Source organism: Vulpes lagopus, chromosome 8, assembly GCF_018345385.1.
Source record: "Vulpes lagopus strain Blue_001 chromosome 8, ASM1834538v1, whole genome shotgun sequence".
Taxonomy (NCBI): Eukaryota; Metazoa; Chordata; class Mammalia; order Carnivora; family Canidae; genus Vulpes; species Vulpes lagopus.
This window is the reverse complement of record NC_054831.1, coordinates 130,843,247-130,863,688: the sequence shown is the minus strand read 5'-3', so window position 1 is coordinate 130,863,688 and position 20,442 is coordinate 130,843,247. Positions and strand designations below refer to the sequence as shown.

Genomic DNA, 20,442 nt, shown 5'->3' with positions numbered 1-20,442 from the left:
AGTGCCCCACTCAGTGCCCGTCACCCAGTCACCCATCCCTCTGCCCACTTCCCCTTCCACCACCCCTTGTTCGTTTCCCAGAGTTAGGAATCTGTCATTTATTTATTTGAGAGAGAGAGAGAGAGAGACAGAGCATGAGCAGGGGGGAGACAGAGGGAGAGGAAGAAGGAGCTCCCTACTGAGCATGGAGCCCGATGCGGGGCTGAATCCCAGGACCCTGAGATCATGACCTAACCTGAATGCAGAGACTTAACTGAGCCACCAGGCGCCCCTGACATATTTTCCTAAGATTCATTCTTTCAACGGGTACTTGAGTGCCTCCTCTGAGACCGTTACAAGAAGACCAAAACAAAACAAAACAACAAACCACCTCATTCCTTTAGGGGCTTAAGTTCTAGATTTGTTTATGTTTTAGTAAGCCACTAAAGGTAGTACTGTTTGGCAAATTGAACTCCAATAAAAATAAAATAAAAATAAAAAAGGCAGTACTGTGTAGAATGTATGACCTGCTTGAGGGAACAAAAATGGACAATGAATGAGAGTGAAAGAATTGGCCTTTGTTACGGGTAAATTTCATTTTATCCCTCATACATGTTTTTTTTTTTTTTAATATTTTTTATTTATTAATGAGAGAGGCAGAGACACAGGCAGAGGGAGAAGCAGGTTCCATGCAGGGAGCCTGATGTGGGACTTCATCCTGGGACTCCAGGATCACGCCCTGGGCCAAAGGCAGGTGCTAAACCACTGAGCCACCCAGGAATCCCCCCTCATACATGTTCTTGTGTGTAAATTTAATCCTATCTTGAATGCCCTGAATAGGTCACTATCAAAGAAAACCATGCTGAATTCCTTTACAATTGAGGAATCTCACACAAAGCCTGTGTTCAGTTGGTGGTTGGGGAAAAGTAACATTACTAAAGGCCAAGTATGTGCCTTGCATTTTGTCAGGAAAGTTCTTAAAACTGTTACCTTATTTAATCTTCTTAAGAGCCTTATGAGGAAAGTTTACCACCATTTTACAAGTGAGACAGCTGAGGGAGACTGACTTCCAACATTTTTTTTTTTTAATTGTGAATTGAGATAGAGGTGTTACCAATGTTATATGGGTCATGTAGGTAGGAGGATTTCAGTTAGATTATTCTCTTTCCCAATAATACATTTGTTTCCCAAGTTGTGGTAAAAAAATCTTTTGGCAGAAAAGTAATTATGAAAGACATGAATGTGGGGATATGATACCATTTAATACTAGTGCTCATTATAAGTCATGATACTTCAACCTAAAGAATAAAGAAGGGCTGAAGTGCTGTCCAGTAGAAACATAATGCAAACTAAATTTGTGGTTTTAAATGTCCTAGGGCAGCCCCGGTAGCATAGCGGTTTAGCGCCGCCTGCAGCCCAGGGTATGATCCTGGAGACCCAGGATCGAGTCCCATGTCGGGCCCCCTGCATGGAGCCTGCTTCTCCCTCTGCCTGTGTCTCTGTCTCTTTCTCTCTCTGAATGAACGAATGAATAAATTATAAAAAAAATGAATAAATAAATAAGTCAATATCCTAGTAGACACAGTAAAAAAGTGAAAAGGTAAAATTAATTTTATTTAACTCAGTATGTCTAAAATGTTATTTCAGCATATAACCAATCTAAATATATTTAAGTATTTCTTTTTTTAAAATTAAATCTACCAAGTCCAGTGTGTATTCTGTATTCACATCTCAAATTTCAAGTTCTCAATAGCCACATGTGGGTTATGGCTATGGATAGTATTGGACAGTCCACATCTAACTAATGAGTAAACAATGGCAAAGAGTTTTATTTTACTTTTATTTTTAAAGATTTTATTTATTTATTTCATAGGAACACAGAGAGCATGAACAGGGGAGGGGCAGAGGTAGAGGGAGAAGTAGGCTCCCTGCTCGGTCCCAGGACCCTGAGATCATGACCTGAGCCCAAGGCAGATGCTTAACCGACCGAGCCACTCAGACACCCAAGATTTTTAGAAGCAGGACTTCGTTAATCTCATGTGTGTGGTTTAATGTGTCAGTGACAAGGAAACAAAACAACTAATACATTCTTTTTCATATTTGATAGAGAGGAACGAAGGGGATCTTATGACTATAGCCAAGATCGTACATATTATGAGAATGTTCGTACTCCAGGCACATATCCTGAGGACTCCAGACGGGACTATCCAGCCCGAGGGAGAGAATTTTATTCAGAATGGGAAACTTACCAAGGAGACTACTATGAATCACGATACTATGACGATCCTCGGGAATATAGGGATTACAGAAACGATCCTTATGAACAAGATATTCGGGAGTACAGTTACAGGCAAAGGGAACGAGAGAGAGAACGTGAAAGGTTTGAGTCTGATCGGGACAGAGACCATGAGAGGAGGCCAATTGAGCGCAGTCAGAGCCCAGTGCACTTGCGACGCCCACAGAGTCCTGGAGCATCTCCCTCACAGTCTGAGCGGTTGCCAAGTGATTCTGAGAGGAGGATTTATAGCCGGTCTTCGGACCGGAGTGGGAGCTGTAGCTCACTTTCTCCTCCAAGATATGATAAACTTGACAAATCTCGTTTGGAACGCTATACAAAAAATGAAAAGACAGATAAAGAAAGGACTTTTGATCCTGAGAGAGTGGAAAGAGAAAGACGCTTAATAAGGAAGGAAAAAGTGGAAAAGGATAAAACTGAAAAGCAGAAACGAAAAGGAAAAGTTCATTCCCCTAGTTCTCAGTCTTCAGAGACAGACCAAGAAAATGAGCGAGAACAGAGCCCTGAAAAATCACGGAGTTCTAATAAACTGAGCAGAGAGAAAGCTGACAAAGAAGGAATAGCAAAAAACCGTCTAGAGCTCATGCCCTGTGTGGTTTTGACTCGAGTGAAAGAGAAAGAGGGGAAAGTTATTGACCACACTCCTTTGGAAAAGCTGAAAGCCAAGCTTGATAATGACACTGCCAAGTCTTCTGTCCTAGATCAGAAACTTCAGGTCTGTCAAACGGAACCTGCAAAATCTGACTTGTCTAAACTGGAATCTATTCGAATGAAAGTGCCAAAGGAAAAGGGACTGTCAAGCCACATAGAAGTGGTTGATAAGGAAGGTAGGCCTAAGCCCAGGAAGCACCTAAAACCAGAGCAGACTGCTGACGGGGTCAGTGCAGCAGATCTGGAGAAGCTGGAAGCAAGGAAGAGGCGTTTTGCAGATTCTAATCTGAAAGCAGAAAGGCAAAAATCAGAAGTCAAGAAAAGTAGTCCAGAGATGGAGGAGGCTCGGGTACTTTTAAAAAAGCAGCCTGACCTATCATCTAGAGATGTCATTCTGCTGAGGGAAGGAGAGTCGGAAAGAAAACCTGTGAGGAAAGAAATTCTTAAACGAGAATCTAAAAAAATCAAACTAGACAGACTTAATGCTGTTCCCAGCCCTAAAGACTGTCAGGAGCTTGCCAGTGTTTCTGTTGGGACTGGCTCAAGGCCCAACTCAGACCTGCAAGCAAGGCTGGGAGAACCAGTATGCGAATCTGTGGAAAATCAAGAAATCCAGTCAAAAAAGCCCATTCCCTCAAAACCACAAATCAAACAGCTGCCGTTATTAGATGATCAGGGACCAGAGAGAGAAGATATTAGGAAAAACTATTGCAGTCTTCGTGATGAGACACTTGAATGTAAATCAAGCCAAGAGAAACCACATTCGGTAAATACTGAAGAAAAAATTGGCATTGATATCGATCACACGCAGAGTTACCGAAAACAAATGGAACAGAGTCGTAGAAAACAGCAGATGGAGATGGAAATCGCCAAGTCTGAGAAGTTTGGCAGTCCTAAAAAAGATGTAGATGAATATGAAAGACGGAGTCTGGTTCACGAGGTAGGCAAACCCCCCCAAGACGTTACTGATGACTCTCCTCCAAGCAAAAAGAAAAGAATGGACCATGTTGATTTTGATATCTGCACCAAGAGAGAGAGGAATTACAGAAGTTCACGCCAAATCAGTGAAGACTCCGAAAGGACTGGCGGCTCTCCCAGTATCCGGCACAGTTCCTTCCATGAGGAAGACGACCCTGTAGGCTCCCCTAGGCTCATATCAGTAAAAGGATCTCCTAAAGTGGATGAAAAAGGTCTCCCCTATTCTAACATAACAGTCAGAGAAGAGTCCTTAAAATTTAATCCGTATGATTCTAGCAGGAGAGAACAGATGGCAGACATGGCCAAAATAAAGCTCTCTGTCTTGAATTCTGAAGAGGAACTAAATCGGTGGGATTCTCAAATGAAACAAGATGCCAGCAGATTTGACGTGAGTTTCCCAAACAGCATAATTAAGAGAGACAGCCTTCGAAAGAGGTCTGTACGTGACTTGGAACCTGGTGAGGTACCTTCTGATTCTGATGAAGATGGTGAACACAAGTCCCACTCACCCAGAGCCTCTGCTTTATATGAGAGTTCTCGGCTGTCTTTTTTATTGAGGGACAGAGAAGACAAATTACGTGAGCGAGATGAAAGACTCTCCAGTTCTTTAGAAAGGAACAAATTTTATTCTTTTGCATTGGATAAGACAATCACACCAGACACTAAGGCTTTGCTTGAAAGAGCTAAATCGCTGTCTTCATCTCGAGAAGAAAATTGGTCTTTTCTTGATTGGGACTCCCGTTTCGCTAATTTTCGAAACAACAAAGATAAAGAAAAGGTTGATTCTGCTCCAAGACCTATTCCATCCTGGTACATGAAAAAGAAGAAAATTCGGACTGATTCAGAAGGAAAAATGGATGATAAAAAAGATGATCATAAAGAAGAAGAACAGGAAAGACAAGAGTTATTTGCATCTCGTTTTTTACACAGCTCAATTTTTGAACAAGATTCCAAGCGATTGCAGCATCTAGAGAGAAAAGATGAAGAATCAGACTTCATTTCTGGGAGGTTGTATGGGCGGCAGACATCTGATGGAGCAAACAGCACAGCTGATTTGATTCAAGAGCCTGTAGTTCTTTTCCATAGCAGATTTATGGAACTCACACGAATGCAACAGAAAGAAAAGGAAAAAGACCAAAAACCCAAAGAGGTTGAGAAGCAGGAGGATACTGAGGATCATCCTGAGACCCCGGAACCTGCTTCAGAGAGTAAGGAGTCAGACCTGAAGACTCCCCCTCCGACTGGGCCTCCTGCTGTGACAGCTGTGGCTCCAGAGTCAGCATCATCGTCACTGGAGAAGACAACAGCCAGCGAAAAAGCTGGGGAGGTGCCTCTGGTGACAGAAGAAAAGCCCAGGGAGCCAGCCTCTGCCTCAGAAGAAGCAAAGCCTGTGTCGGAGCAGGCTGCCACGGCTGTGCAGCAAACCGAACAGGTCGACCTGCCCTCAGGAGTGGACACCAGTAAAGATGCTGCCGGGGCTCCACTGGTTGTGGAAGAGAACTCATCAGCTGATCAGCTGCCTTATATGGACACCAAGCCTCCGACCCCCGGCGCCTCGTTTTCCCAGGCAGAGGCCACTGTAGATCCAGAGCCTGATAGTACCCCAGCACTCCCGAAACCGACCCCGAAGCCTGAGGAAGCTGATGAGCCCAAAGTGGAAAAGCCAAACTCAGCTGCTCATGTTGAGCCTACTGCAGATCAGAAAGCTGAAGTTGTACCTGACGTTCAGCCTCAAGCTTCTGAAGACACTGAGGTCGATCCCCCCGTTGCCACGAAAGATAAAAAGACAAACAAAAGCAAGCGTTCCAAGACCCCTGTTCAGGCTGCCACAGCAAGTACCGTGGAGAAGCCGGTCACGAGGAAGAGCGAGCGCATAGACCGGGAGAAACTCAAGCGGTCCAATTCTCCTCGGGGAGAAGCCCAGAAGCTTTTAGAGTTGAAGTTGGAGGCAGAGAAGATTACACGGACTGGCTCTAAAAACGCAGCAGCAGACCCGGAACACCCTGAACCAAGTCTGCCCCTCAGCCGAACAAGGCGCCGGAACGTGAGGAGTGTCTATGCAACCATGGGTGACCACGAGAGCCGTTCTCCCGTCAAGGAGCCCGTGGAGCAGCCACGAGTGACCAGGAAGAGACTGGAGCGAGAGCTGCAGGAGGCCGCGGCAGTCCCCACGACCCCAAGGAGGGGGAGGCCTCCCAAAACACGCCGTCGGGCCGAAGAAGATGAGGAGACTGAGGCGAAAGAACCAGTTGAGACACTCAAACCAGCTGAAGGATGGAGGTCCCCACGAGCCCAAAAATCAGGAGCAGCTGGTGGCCCGCAAGGAAAAAGGGGGAAAAATGAGCCAAAAGTTGATGCCGAACGTCAGGAAGTGGCCACTGAGGTGAGTCCCCAACTAAACGTGAAGGAAAATAACACAAAATCCAAGGCTGATAAAGAAGAAGCAGGAAGTGAACAAAAACGTGACAGAAAAGAAATTAGCACAGACAAAAATGCACCAGAGGCCCCTGCAGTTGAAGTGGTGGAGAAAAAAACAGCCCCTGAAAAGAACTCCAAGTCAAAGAGAGGAAGATCCCGAAACGCTAGGTCAGCAGTGGACAAATCTGCAAATCTGAAAAATGTGGACACCAGTGTCAGTCCCGGTGTGGCGGTGGGCGCCGCGGGACCGCCAGTGGAGAAGGAGGCCGAGGTGGTGGCCGGGCCCGCCGAGAAGAGCGAGAATCCCCCGAAGGAAGGGGGTTTCTCAGCCGAGGTGAGCAGCGATCCGGCCCCTGCCGATAAGGACACGGAAGAGAAGGAAGACGTGTCTGCCTCGACGCCGTCCCCAGAAGCAAATCAGCTAGCCAAGCAGATGGAGCTGGAGCAGGCCGTGGAGAACATTGCAAAGCTCACTGAGACGGCGGCTGCGGCCTTCAAGGCAGCGGCGGCCACAGATGCGCCCGAGGGCTCCACCACGGACGGGGACAAGCCGGCGCACCAAGCAAGTGAAACGGAACTGGCTGCAGCCATCGGCTCCATCATCAATGACATTTCTGGGGAGGCAGAAAACTTCCCCGCAGCTGCACCTTACCCCGCCGAAGCCCAGACCGACCTGCAGCCCCGCTCTCAAGCCCCGCAGCCCCCCGGGGAAGGAATGGAGCCCGAGACCGACGAGGCCGTGTCTGGCATCTTGGAGACCGCAGCTGCTGCAGAATCTTCTGGGCCACCAGCCAGTGCCACTGATCCCTCAGCAGGCCCAGCAGATACTAAGGACGCTGGGGGGAGCGGCAGCGAAACCTCCCACCCAGTGCCAGAAGCCAAAGGATCAAAAGAAGCAGAAGTCACTCTTACTCGGAAAGAGAAAGGGCGCCAGAAGACAAGTCGATCGCGCCGCAAACGGAATACAAATAAGAAAACGGGGGCCACTGCAGAGACCCACGTCCCGGAACCTGACCCAGTTCAAAGCAAGAGTCCTACTACAGACGAGGGGACAGCAGTGCCACCCCCGGAGACTCCACAGGAAGAGCAGCAGAGGGAAAAGCCCCAGGCCACTCCGCCTGAATCCTGCGCTTTGGACCCAAGCAAGACTCCATCTGTGGAGAATTTGTCCCAAGAAAGCAGCATTGAGGAGAAGACTCCCGCCAGAGCGTCCGCACTCCCAGACCTCCCTGTTCCCTCCCAGCCAGCGCCGGTGGAGGACGAGCCTCAAGCCAGATTCAAGGTGCATTCCATCATTGAAAGTGACCCCGTGACCCCACCCAGTGACTCCAGCACCCCCACCCCCACAATCCCCTCTGTGACTGCAGCAAAGCTCCCACCCCCTGTCACCTCGGGGGGCGTCCCACACCAGAGTCCCCCTGCTAAGGTCACAGAGTGGATCACGAGGCAGGAGGAGCCTCGGGCTCAGTCCACCCCGTCTCCAGCTCTTCCCCCAGACACAAAAGCTTCTGACATCGACACCAGCTCCAGTACACTGAGGAAGATCCTCATGGACCCCAAATACGTATCTGCCACTGGCATCACCTCCACGAGTGTGACAACTGCCATCGCAGAGCCTGTCAGTGCTGCCCCTTGCCTGCACGAGGCACCAGCCCCCCCTCCGGTGGAGCCTAAGAAGTCTCTTTTAGAAGATAAACCAGCAGCTCCGGTACCCAACACTTCTGACACACCGGCCCCAGAGGTTCCAGCAGCCGCTGAAAAGGAAAAGGTGGCTCCCGTCATTGCTCCCAAAATTACTTCTGTGATTAGCCGGATGCCTGTGAGCATTGATTTGGAGAATTCGCAAAAGATAACCCTGGCAAAACCAGCTCCTCAGACCCTGACCGGCCTGGTGAGTGCTCTGACGGGCCTGGTGAACGTCTCGTTGGTCCCAGTGAACGCCCTGACTGGCCCGGTCAACGCCCTGAAGGGCCCCGTGAAGGGCTCAGTGACCACCCTGAAAGGTCTGGTGAACACTCCTGCTGGCCCCGTGAACGTCCTCAAGGGCCCAGTGAACGTCCTGACGGGGCCAGTGAATGTTCTCACCACTCCAGTGAACGCCGCCGTGGGCACAGTGAACGCTGCCGCGGGCGCCGTAAACGCCACCGTGGGCACGGTGAACGCCACCACGGGTGCCATGAATGCGGGTGCAGTGACTGTCACGGCAGGTGCGGTGACTGCTGCATCCGGCAGCGTGACCGCCACTACAACAGGTGCAGTGACTGTCGCCGGTGCCGTGATCACGCCATCGGCGAAGTGCAAACCCAGACCGAGCACAAATGAGAACAGCCGGTTCCACCCAGGGTCTATGTCCGTGATCGATGACCGTCCAGCAGACGCGGGTGCCGGCGCCGGGCTGCGCGTGAACACCTCCGAAGGGGTGGTGCTCTTGAGCTACTCGGGGCAGAAGACTGAAGGGCCGCAGCGGATCAGTGCCAAAATCAGCCAGATCCCCCCGGCCAGCGCCATGGACATCGAATTCCAGCAGTCAGTGGCCAAGTCCCAGGTCAAGCCCGACTCTGTCGCCCCATCACAGCCTTCGCCCAAAGGCCCCCAGGCTCCTTCGGGCTATGCGAACGTGGCCACCCATTCCACCCTGGTACTGACGGCCCAGACGTATAACGCGTCTCCTGTGATTTCATCTGTGAAGGCTGACCGTCCGTCCCTGGAGAAGCCCGAGCCCATTCACCTCTCTGTGTCCACACCTGTCACCCAGGGTGGCACAGTGAAGGTTCTCACCCAGGGCATAAACACTCCCCCGGTGCTGGTTCACAACCAGCTGGTCCTCACCCCCAGCATAGTCACCACGAATAAAAAGCTTGCTGACCCTGTCACCCTCAAAATAGAGACCAAGGTCCTCCAGCCAGCTAATCTGGGGTCGGCTCTCAACCCCCACCACCCTCCTGCTCTGCCCAGCAAGCTGCCTGCAGAAGTGAACCACGTCGCCTCGGGGCCCAGCACCCCGACAGATCGAACAGTGTCCCATCTGGCAGCCACAAAGCCAGATGCACATTCTCCTCGACCCAGTGGGCCCGCTCCGTCCCCATTCCCGAGAGCGTGCCACCCCAGCAGCACCACGTCCACCGCGCTCTCCACTAATGCCACGGTCATGCTGGCTGCAGGCATTCCTGTGCCTCAGTTCATCTCTAGCATACATCCGGAGCAGTCTGTCATCATGCCGCCCCACAGCATCACCCAGACGGTGTCCCTCAGCCACCTGTCGCAGGGCGAGGTGAGAATGAACACGCCCACGCTGCCCAGCATCACCTACAGCATCCGGCCAGAGACCCTTCACTCACCAAGGGCCCCTCTGCAGCCCCAGCAAATAGAGGTCAGGGCCCCACAGCGGGCAGGGCACGCCCCAGCCAGCCGCAGCGGGGGTGCCAGCCCTGGCCCCCCAGCATCCCCCAGAGGAGGAAGTGCATTATCACCTGCCCGTTGCTCGAGCTGCCGCCCCTGTGCAGTCAGAGGTGCTGGTCATGCAGTCGGAGTACCGGCTACACCCGTACACCGTGCCCCGGGACGTGAGGATCATGGTGCATCCGCATGTGACAGCGGTCAGCGAACAGCCCCGGGCGGCAGACGGGGTGGTGAAGGTGCCACCGGCCAGCAAGGTCCCTCAGCAGCCCGGGAAAGATGTGGCCAAGACTGCGGAAGCCAAGGCCACCCCGGCCCCCGCCCCCCACGGTGAGGCCCGCATCCTCACCGTCACCCCCAGCAACCAGCTCCAGGGGCTGCCTCTGACCCCGCCCGTGGTGGTGACGCACGGCGTGCAGATCGTGCACTCCAGTGGGGAGCTGTTTCAGGAGTACAGATACGGAGACATCCGCACCTACCACGGTCCTGCTCAGCTCACACACACTCAGTTTCCTGCTGCCGCCTCCATCGGCCTACCTCCTCGGACCAAGGCTCCCGCTCAGGTGAGGGCCACACGGCAGCCTCCCTCCCTGTGGCGGGTCGCGTGCCGGCACGGACCCTGGGATGGGTCTCCCTGTCCGTGGTTTTAAAGAGGGAATCCGATCAGCGTGCAGAGGGCTGAGACGTGGAAGGAGCTCTCTGGGAGATCAGGCAGGGGCGGGTGGTGGGAGCGAGCTGGTGACCTCTTCCCGGGACCCTCAGGCCCGCGTGCCCACAGGATCACTGCCCTGGGCCTCACTTCCAGGGGATGTCCGCAGCTGACCCTGCCCCGGAGCCCGTGGCTGGGTGGAAGGGGGCGGGGGACAAGGGGTGAGGGCAGGGTGCTGTGTGTAACTCTCCGTCCCTCTCCCCCGCCGAACTCCAGGGCCCGGCTCCTGAAGGCGAGCCCTTGCAGCCCGCTCAGCCTGCACAGTCTACACAGCCCGCCCAACCCGTGCAGTCCACACAGCCTGCCCAGCCCACGCAGCCCTGCCAGCCCTCCCAGCTCAGCCAGCCGGGCCAGCCACCAAGCGGCAAGCTGCCTCAGGTCTCCCAGGAGGCGAAGGGGACGCAGACAGGAGTAGAGCAGCCGCGCCTCCCCGCCGTGCCCGCAAGCCGGCCAGCCGAGCCTCATGTGCAGGTTCAGAGGGCGCAGGCAGAGACGAGCCAGACCTCCTACCCCTCCCCCGTGTCTGTCTCCCTGAAGCCTGACCTCCCGGCCCCTCTCCCTGCTCAGGCCGCCCCAAAGCAGCCGTTGTTTGTCCCCACAACCTCAAGCCCCAGCACCCCTCCAGGACTGGCTCTGACGCACACAGAAGCCCAGCCTGCTCCCAAACCAGATTCTTCTCCACACCTGACTTCCCAGAGGCCTGTGGATATGGTCCAGCTTCTGAAGGTAAGCCTGGGCAGGGCCCCCCCCCGCTCCCCTCCAACCTTTGCACCGGGTGAAATGTCCTAAGGTCCCCACTTAGGCCAGTAAGCTGTTGCCTGGAGCCATGTCCAGCGTGGATGGCTCTGGTCTCCAGCTGCGAGCTCACTTCCTGTCTGTCTCCCTGAGAGCAGAAGTACCCCATCGTGTGGCAGGGCCTGCTGGCCCTCAAGAATGACACGGCTGCCGTGCAGCTCCACTTCGTCTCCGGCAACAATGTCCTGGCGCATCGGTCTCTGCCCCTCTCGGAGGGAGGCCCCCCACTGAGGATTGCCCAGAGGATGCGGCTGGAGGCCTCGCAGCTGGAAGGGGTTGCCCGGAGGATGACGGTAAGTCTTGGGCCCCAGGCGGGCGGCTGCCCTGCCCACGAGGGAGGACCGGGCTTGCCCTTGGGGTGTGGGAGTGGCACGCCTGGCCTGTTCTGTCTACGGTGGGGTGCAAGACCCCTCTAGGCTCAGAAACAGGGTTTTCCTTAATCAAGTTGGGTGGACTCTTGAGGTCACCTCAGCATGGGGGGGGGGTGGGGCTTTGTGGACTTAGGAGCCGAACCCGGGGTTGGACAGGCATGGGGCTGTGGTCTGGCCGAGAGTCCCCTGATCGGACGATGGCTTCTGTCACAGGTGGAGACAGATTACTGTCTGCTGCTGGCTCTGCCCTGTGGCCGTGACCAAGAGGACGTCGTGAGCCAGACCGAGTCCCTCAAGGCGGCCTTCATCACCTACCTGCAGGCCAAGCAGGCGGCAGGGATCATCAACGTTCCCAACCCCGGCTCCAATCAGGTCAGCTCGGTGTCCTCCTTGGGACACGTACGTGGGGGCTGGTCTAGGCGGGCAGGCTGTCCAGTCTGCCGGCAGGGGCTCCCAGGGCCACGTTAGGGTCGTCCAGAGGGGGCTCAGATGTGGGCAAAAGGGTGTTTTGGATAGAGGACATAGACAAGGCCACCATTGCCCACCCTGGAGCTAACCCAGGGTCAGCTGAGACAGCGGGGTTTTTACTTCCTGCTGCGGAGGCAACTCCCAGGATAGTTCGGTTGGTTTTCTGACATGTAGGCCCCTCCTGCTGGGCACAGGTCCTAGCCCCCAGTTGGAAATGGTAGTGGGGTGGGGTGGCTGATGTGGAGACCAGGGATCCCATTTCTCTCTCGTCCCCCTCTCCAGCCCGCCTACGTGCTACAGATCTTCCCGCCCTGCGAGTTCTCAGAGAGCCACCTGTCCCGTCTGGCTCCCGACCTCCTTGCCAGCATCTCCAACATTTCTCCCCACCTCATGATTGTCATTGCCTCCGTGTGAGCCACTGAACGGTCACCACTCGGTGTATCTCCCCGAGGCTCTGCAGCAAAAAGTTAACCCAGGACAACCCAGTCAGGTGGAGGAGGCAGCTGCCGAAGGGGATCTGCTCCACTGCCAGACGCCAGCCTCGCCCTCGAGCCCGCCCACCCGGCTCAGGGGGGCCGACCCCTCTGGGCAGTGGTGCTGCTACCTGTGTGTTTACATGATATTTAGCCCGAGGACAGACCACCAACCAATGGACTCTGCACACACCTTAGGGCTGGGTTTCTCTCTCCTCTGGAGAAAAGGAACTGGGCAGTGGAATTAATTTTTTGTTGTTTTTGTTTTTAAGAAACAAAACAGAACTGCCTTTGCACTAAATTAGTGACTTGGACTTTTGCACAGTGAAGACAGGCTGTGACACTCTGGATGTCTTGGTGTACCTGAACACGCATCGAGGACTCTAGCGCAGGACTTCAGGCTTCTGCTGAAACATTGGGGTCAAGGAACATTTCATTGGGTTGTTTGGTCCCCACCCTGCCCTTCCCCTTGCTCATTTGGATGTGTCACCTTTCTTAATTCTCCTGCCACCACCATCTCTGATTTACCCGGATGTACAGTTTACAATCGAAAAAGAGCAAACAGAAGGATTTTCTTTCCTGGTGGGATATGCAGAACTTGGGATGTGTGTATATATAAATATATAATATATATAAATATATATAATACTGACTTAAAAAAATCAAATTCCCCTGACATACATTTTTTTTAATCTGTGCCAAAAATGTGTTTTCAGAGAAAAATCTTATTTTCATACTCAGACTTTGTATTGTCACTCATTTGTATAAGTGCGCTTCGTTATAGCACGGGCCCTGCCCCCGCGATTTGGAAGTGTCACATACACACACACACAGACTGTACAAAAAAGACTGGCTTCCCCTCTTCCTGTTACCTTGACCTCTCCCCCCAACTTCCTAACACTTATTAATTTATGAAACTGGTTTTCTCAGCGCAGTTTTGTTTTGTGTGTCCATTGGATTACAAACTTTATTAAAAAATACAAAACACGTCAAGCGTGGATGTGATTGTCACTCGGGTGGGAGGACCCTGGCTTCCCTCGTCCCGCTTCTGCTTCCCTCCCCACATCTGCCTGTGGGACCAGCTGCTTCCCTGCCACTTGACCCTCCCAAGCGTCACGTCTTGTACAAAAGAGGTTTCTGCCACAGACTGAACTTGTGTGTTCCTGGGTAACGTGGAAGGCACTTCAAAGTTGGATACAGAAAAAAACCCCACCCACGGGCCGACTCAGAAACCTCGTAATAATAAGCAAGCTTTGGCGTCTCGTGTCTCGCCCCCCTTCCTCCTCCGGGTCTGGAGCGGCGGCCCTGCAGCGGCAGCGGCACAGCCTGGCCTGGGGTGGGGGCAGCCCTGCAGCTGGACCCACTCCCTAACAAGCTAGAGGGGCACAGAGTTGAGGGGCTCCCTTGGGATGATCACAGGGCTCCTCCCAACCTACACCTGCGGAACGAGGACGTGGTGCCCTCTGATGAGGGAGGACAGCTGCTGGGAGCAAACCTGGGAAGGGGCAGGGACAGCAACAGGGCTCCCTGCCGAGGGGGCTCCGTGGCCCTGCTTGCCGTGTCCCCACCTCCCCCATCGAAGCTCCCGGCCACTCCTCTCTGACCCTCGGCTTGGTCATAGACTCCATCGGCTCAGGGCAACCGAACGTTCCCCAGAGCTGGCCCTGGCCCGGCCTGGATCCTGCGAGGGAGGGCGGAGGCCTCGGGCTTCCCCACGCCAGACAGACGGCCCGGGGCCTGGGGGCCTGGCTCTCTGCCTACCTTGCTGCTCGGGCTGAGTGGGCTTCTGAGCTGGGCGCTCTGGGCGGCCTGGATCCGGGGAAGCCAACCCGCCTGGGCAGAGGGGAGCGGGCTCACGGCTGTGCTCCACGGCGGGGAGGGGAGCTCAGGTCCTGAAGCTGAACAGGTGAGAAGCCCGAGGAGGAGACCGGATGAGGGACGGGCTGCGGGGAGCCCCGGTCTCTGGCCCCGAGCGTGCCGCCCGCACCCCGACTCAGGGCGAGGAAGCCAGCCTTTCCCTAGAGCGGCCTCCCGGGGCACCGGCCACGGCTGTGCCAGCTCCCGCCCCCCCCCACAGGGAGCTATAGGCAGCGTTAGAAAATAATCCAATTTATTCTCTCTAGGGAATGGGGCCACCCTCTCCTCTAGGGCGCCGTCCATCCTTAAATAGCAGTCACAGGAGGGCCGCCCGTCACTCAGCGGGCGGTGGACACTCTGGGGCCGTGGGGGGCGTCTCTGCCAGAGCGGGCGGGCCGTCGGCCCCATCCCGAGGGCGGAAGACCAGCTCCCCAGCCTGCAGCACCTGCCCGGCCGGCCACGCACTGCCTGGCCCGTACTGCTGGTAGAAGTCCGCGTCCGTCTGGAACATGACCAGCGCCTGCGCCGTGTGGATCCGCACGTGCTGGGCAAGGCTGTTGGCGTCCAGGAACTTGTCCCCACAGGAGTCACAGGCATAGAGGATGTGGGTGTTGGGGTCTGTGGGAGGCAGGGCCGTGGTCAGAGCGGGGAGGGCCCGGGCCTCCACCACCCTTCCCCACCCCCCGGGCACCCCCTCACCTTCCTCCTGTACTTGCTTCACTGCTTTGCTGATCTCAGCCTTGAGTACTTCCGTCTCATCGGCGGTCACCGCGGCGCCCACCGGGACCACTGCGGGTGAAGGGCCAAGTCCGCAGGGCCTGAGGCCAAAGGGCCCTGCCCCTTCGCGGCCACCCCAGAGGCAAGCTGCCCACGACCACCCCCGGCTGCCCACAGCCCGCACCTGTGAGCTGAGTGACGGCTGTTGCCGCCAGTGCCTCGGTCGCCAGCGTGACCATGTCATCAACAGTGACCACGCTGACCTCGCCACCCTCCTCGGGCTCCAGTATTTTGATGCCCGCCTTGCCCTGGTGCACGGTCTTCACATGGGAACGCAGGTTATCCACCCGGTTGAAGCCACGGCCACACTTGTCACACAGGTAAGGCTTCTCTCCTGGGGGGGAAGGCAAGGTTCTCGCCTGCCGCTGGGGGGAGGGGGGAGGACCTCAGTGGCCTCCAGCTGCCCCAAAGCCCTGTCTCTTCCAGCAGCAAGTGCCCTGGGGTAGCCTCCAGTGGCCACTGTGCCTTCTGGAAACTAGGAAGAGGGGGCTTCTGAACTGAAGCCGTTTGAACTGAGCCTCCTTCAAGGCCACCTGCAGCTAGGGTCAGCACCCCAGGCCACGATCTGGAGGGACCTCCCTGCCCGCCACCCCGCGAAGAACCAGGGACAGGTGAGCGGTGGGCCCAGGCTCACCAGTGTGGATGATGATGTGCTTGGACAGGTCCCCCACGTTCACGAAGGCCTTGCTGCACACGCTGCACTTGTGAGGGCGAATGTTGTCATGGTGACGAATGTGATTGGCCAACTGGCTGGACTGGACGAACCTGCAGGGCCGCACAGGGATGGGCTGGCACCCAACTGCCCGAGCCTGGTTTGGGTTAGCTGAGCTGAGCTGGGGCCTCCTGCCGCCACCTCTAGATCGGAGCCGACCCCGGGGACCTACGCCTGGACTGGAGCAGCGGTTGGCCTGGTTCCCAACTGAGCCCTAGGTTGGCATCCTGACCCCCTACACCGCGCAGGCTGCCGGGGACCCCTGCAGGGCCCGGGGCAGGGGAGGGATGGGCAGGGCAGGACCTCTTGCCGCAGCGCTCGCAGACGTAGGGCTTCTCCCCTGTGTGCTGGCGCACGTGCGCGATGAGGGAGCTGGCCTGGGTAAAGGCCTTGCCGCACATCACACACTGGCACGGCTTCTCGCCTGGGGACGGGGCAGGAGAAAGTGTGGGCACCTCCACCTCCCAGCTGCCCCCCTCCCCCGCCCCCCGGCAGCGCCGGGCCCACTCGCCCACCTGTGTGGATGCGGACGTGCCGCTGCAGGGCACCGGGGTCTGCAAACTGCCGCTGGCAGTGGATGCACACGTAGGGCTTCTCCCCACTGTGGATCCGAAGGTGCCGTTTGAGGTTCCCTGTGGCGAGACGCAAGGGGCGCCTGCGTGAGGGGCAGCGGGCGGCTGCAGGGTGCAGGGGCGTTGAGGGCAGCGGGCTGCTGCGGGGTGCAGGGGCGTGAGGGGCAGCGGGCGGCTGTGGGGTGCAGGGGTGTGAGGGGCAGCGGGCGGCTGTGGGGTGCAGGGGTGTGAGGGCAGCGGGCGGCTGTGGGGTGCAGGGGTGTGAGGGGCAGCGGGCGGCTGTGGGGTGCAGGGGTGTGAGGGGCAGCGGGCGGCTGGGGGGTGCAGGGGCGTGAGGGCAGCAGGCAGCTGTGGGGTGCAGGGGCGTGAGGGCAGCAGGCAGCTGTGGGGTGCAGGGGCGTGAGGGCAGCGGGCGGCTGGGGGCGGCAGCGGGCGGCCCCAGCCCTACCTGAGGTGGTGAACTGCTTCCCACACTCTCGGCACTTGAGGGGCCCGTCGGCGATGTGGATCTTCAGATGGGCCTTCAGATTCCCCACCTGCACCCGGGGAAGGGGTCAGAAGGGCCACCCCACGGAACACGGTGTGGGAGGCCCCTCCCACCAGGGGACAAGGGATTCTCAGTCCTCCCTGGGGGCCCCTGGAGCGCTCCATCTTTCCTCGAGGCCAGTGGAATATTCCAGGTCCCAGAGGTGAAAAAGGGAAAACCAGCTCACCCTAGTTCTTCGGGGCCCCAGCGCACCCAGCCTCGAGCCGTCCTCCCAGCTTCCCCGGCAGCCGGGCGGCCCTCCCTCCTCAGCCGCCGCCTCCACCCACAGGCTGCCGGGTCCTCGCCCTCGCCTCCCGCGAGGCCTCCCGCGGGCACACCTGGTTGAACTTCTTGTCGCAGTGAGGGCACTTGTGCTCCTTGTCCGTGTCGTGGGTCTCCAGGTGGCGCATCTTGGACGTGGGGTCGGAGAAGGAGCGGCCACAGTAGTCGCACTGGTAGGGCTTCTCGCCGCTGTGCACCAGCTGGTGGCGCTTCAGGTTGCCCGACGTGGTGAAGAGCTTGCCGCAGTCCTCGCAGCGGTAGCGCGCCTCGCCCGAGTGCCGCTTCTTGTGCAGGTTCAGCAGGCTGATGAGCCGGTAGCTCTTGCCGCACTCCTCGCAGCCGTACGGCTTCAGCGGGCTGGTGGTCACAGGGCGACAGAGGGGTGAGGCTCTCGGGGCACCCAGAGGCCGCGGCGGGGGCGGGGGGCGGCTGCGCGCGGGCTACCTGTGGGTCTTCTCGTGGGCCTTGCACGCGGCCGGGTCCGAGAAGGCCTTGCTGCACTCCCGGCACGAGAAGGGCTTCTCGCCCGTGTGGATGCGGATGTGCCGCTTGAAGTTGCCCGTGTGCGTGAACTCTTTGCCGCAGTCCTGCGGGGTGCAGCGGGGGAGCAGGCGTCAGGGACGCGGGGTGGGGGGCGGGGGCCGCGGGCAGGGGCCGCAGGGAGGGCCGCACCTCGCACTTGTGGATGACGGAGCCGTAGGCCTTGGACTCCGTGCGGTCGCCGTAGGTGCCCGAGCGCAGGCCCCGGGCCTCAGCGCCCAGCTCCTGGCCCGAGTCGGTGCTGGCCGACTCCTCGCTCTCCTCAGGGGCCTCCCCCTTCTCCAGCGGCGGCCCCTCTTCCTTGACCTCGGCGGCCCCTGCGCCCTCATCCTCTCGCACTTCCCCTTTCCTGGCTGGCTCCACCTCCATCTCTGCGGGGAGAAGGGCAGGCACTGAGATGCCTGGGAGGGCAAGAAGGGGCCTCCAAAGGTCGCCACCTCACAGCCAGCAAAGGAGGCGGCCTCCCCAGACAAGCAGGCAGGGCCGCTGCCGCTGGGAGGGGCTGGGAGGGGCGGTGGCCTCGTTCCCCAGGACGCTAACACAGCGGGTGCTGGGGGCGGCCGGGCTCCCCGATGGTGCGCAGCACCGGGAAGCAGCAGAAGTGCGGGCGCTGCACCAGCAACACATCTGTGCCAACAGAAGCAAGGCTGGGTGTGCAACCAACAAAGGTCAGATTTCCAGAATGGAAAGATGACTTGGGCCCAAAGCTAAGGCATGACTCACAGTGGCATCAGCTGGAGGTGGGGCAGGGGGAGGGACCCCGGGGGACCTGGGGGTGCGGGCCGGCTCCACGTGGCCCCTGGGTACCTTGCTCTGAGCTCTCTGACAAGGCGCCCTCGGCCTCAGCAGCAGCCATGCTGCTCGTGGGGTCTGGCTTGGGCTCCACGGGGGGCGGCTCCCGAGGGGCGTCGGCCTTCTCCGTCTGCTCTGCGCCTGGGTGTGGTGTGCAAACACCAGAGGCTGGATTAGGACCCTCCATCCAGGGGCCTGATGGCTCTCCTAGACCAGGTCCCCGGTAGCGGCGGTGGCCTGGAGCAGGGGCCCAGCACATCCAAACTCAAGCTGCTTGTGCCTCTGCTCTGGCTGGACAGGCGCCCCCAAGCCAACAGCAGGTCATTCTGGGGAACGAGAACTCAAAGGGTACAATAGCCTGTGCCACCCTACCTCTGGGCCCTGGGGAGGTGATGGGACGGACGGCCGGGTCCTCGGTGCCACGACTCACCGCTGGCTGTGCTCTCGGCCTGGCCGCCCCGCTCCTCTTTGGGCTCCCTGCCCGGGCCTGGGGGGGGATTGCTGCCGGCTGGGTCCAGCTCACTCAGCATGGTAGCAGCTGCCTTCTCCTCTTTGGCTCTCTTGTCTCCTCCTAGACATGGAACAGGACAGACCTGCCGTTTCCCATCACGTGCCCACCACCTGGAGGGGTGAGGTGGACCAGGACTTTCTAGCAGTCTGTTCCCAGGGCAGCTCCTCCACGCCAGGCTGTGCCTGGGCCTGGGATAAGCAGTCCCGGCCGCTGCTTCCGTGGGGCTCCCACACTGGTCGGGGAGCACACCTCACAAGCAAGACAATACCACCAGTCAGAGGTCAGTGCTTGGGAGGGGAACGGGGTTCTCTGCAAAGGGTACCATGAGCGTCTGGCCCACACCCGGCACCAGGGGCCGGACAGCAGAGCTGCAGGAGTAGCGACCCCCAAGTGCAGAGGCCTAAGGGAGCAGAGCACAAAGCAGCTAATGGGGGAAGGGGTAGGCAGACGGGCCCCTGTGAGACCCTTCCTGAGGCTTTACTCCTTACCAGCACCCCACGGTGCAGGCAAGGCCAAATAAGAAACTGGGGCTCAGAGAGAAGCAGAGAGTCCGAGGCAGCACTGCCTCCAAAGCCACCTGCTCAGAACAGCCCGCCAAGTGTCTTACCTTCCACGGCCGAGGCCACCGTATTCTCCCCAGGGCTGGCGGCCGGCTCAGCGAGTGACTTGAGGGCATGGCAGGCCGTGATGATGTCCTGCATCTGCAGGAAGCTGGCTACGGCCAGCACATCGTCCACGTTCTCAGAGCTCAGGCTCAGCTTGGCCGTGTACATGAACTCCAGCACCTGCCCCAAGCCTGCCAAGGACACAGCCATCACGGACCCGCCTCCAGGCCCAGCACCAGCAGCCTCCTCAGCTGCCCGACTCGGTAGCGGGATGGCAGGCCACCATCTCCCCGGCCCGTACTGGCGGGCAGGTGGGCAACCCGAGGACCCTCAGCCCAGACCACAGCCTCTGAAATGAAATAGGCCCCTAAAGGGCGGAGGGGGTGACGGCCACCCTACATGGAGGACAGGGGTGTAAGCACCTGCTCTGCGCAGTAGAGGGTGTGAACAGAGGACTGAGTATAAACAGCACCCTGCACAAAGGCCAGGTGAACTCCTACCCTGCACAGGGGACAGCAGTGTGAACACCCCCCCCCCCGCCCCCGTGTACTCTCCCAGTCACCACACTCCACCACTGGAGGACACGCCACCAAGAGTGTGTCAGCACTGGCCTTCATCAGGGCTCTGCCACAAAGTAGGTGACCTCCAGGCCAGTCACCTGCCCGCTCTGGATCTCAGCTTCCATATCTGTAAACTGGGGGGACACCACTTTGCCCTGACCTTCTCGTGGCAGG

General features: G+C 57.6%; 2 protein-coding genes across 4 annotated transcripts in view; one reads left to right on the top strand and one right to left on the bottom strand.

Moving 5' to 3' along the window:
* Positions 1–13,527, top strand: part of SPEN (spen family transcriptional repressor) — a 95,323-nt gene extending 81,796 nt beyond the window's left edge. The window contains 6 exon segments of the mRNA XM_041767653.1: positions 2,087–9,713; positions 9,715–10,281; positions 10,644–11,153; positions 11,321–11,515; positions 11,807–11,965; positions 12,344–13,527. Of these exon segments, the coding sequence (XP_041623587.1) occupies positions 2,087–9,713; positions 9,715–10,281; positions 10,644–11,153; positions 11,321–11,515; positions 11,807–11,965; positions 12,344–12,475 (9,190 nt within the window). The 3' untranslated portion in view covers positions 12,476–13,527.
* ZBTB17 (zinc finger and BTB domain containing 17) overlaps positions 13,484–20,442 on the bottom strand; it is a 37,898-nt gene continuing 30,939 nt past the window's right edge. For 2 of the 3 annotated variants that reach the window (XM_041767654.1, XM_041767655.1), the window contains 13 exons: positions 19,711–19,899; positions 19,023–19,163; positions 18,608–18,733; positions 17,933–18,171; positions 17,705–17,847; positions 17,317–17,617; positions 16,901–16,988; positions 16,396–16,512; positions 16,184–16,304; positions 15,803–15,933; positions 15,293–15,502; positions 15,091–15,180; positions 14,628–15,009 (listed from right to left, as the gene is read on the bottom strand). In XM_041767654.1, the coding sequence (XP_041623588.1) occupies positions 14,726–15,009; positions 15,091–15,180; positions 15,293–15,502; positions 15,803–15,933; positions 16,184–16,304; positions 16,396–16,512; positions 16,901–16,988; positions 17,317–17,617; positions 17,705–17,847; positions 17,933–18,171; positions 18,608–18,733; positions 19,023–19,163; positions 19,711–19,899 (2,180 nt within the window). In that variant the 3' untranslated portion in view covers positions 14,628–14,725. Of the gene's footprint in view, positions 14,433–14,627; positions 15,010–15,090; positions 15,181–15,292; positions 15,503–15,802; positions 15,934–16,183; positions 16,305–16,395; positions 16,513–16,900; positions 16,989–17,316; positions 17,618–17,704; positions 17,848–17,932; positions 18,172–18,607; positions 18,734–19,022; positions 19,164–19,710; positions 19,900–20,442 lie in introns of those variants that run through there. The other variant, XM_041767656.1, reaches the window with a different exon arrangement.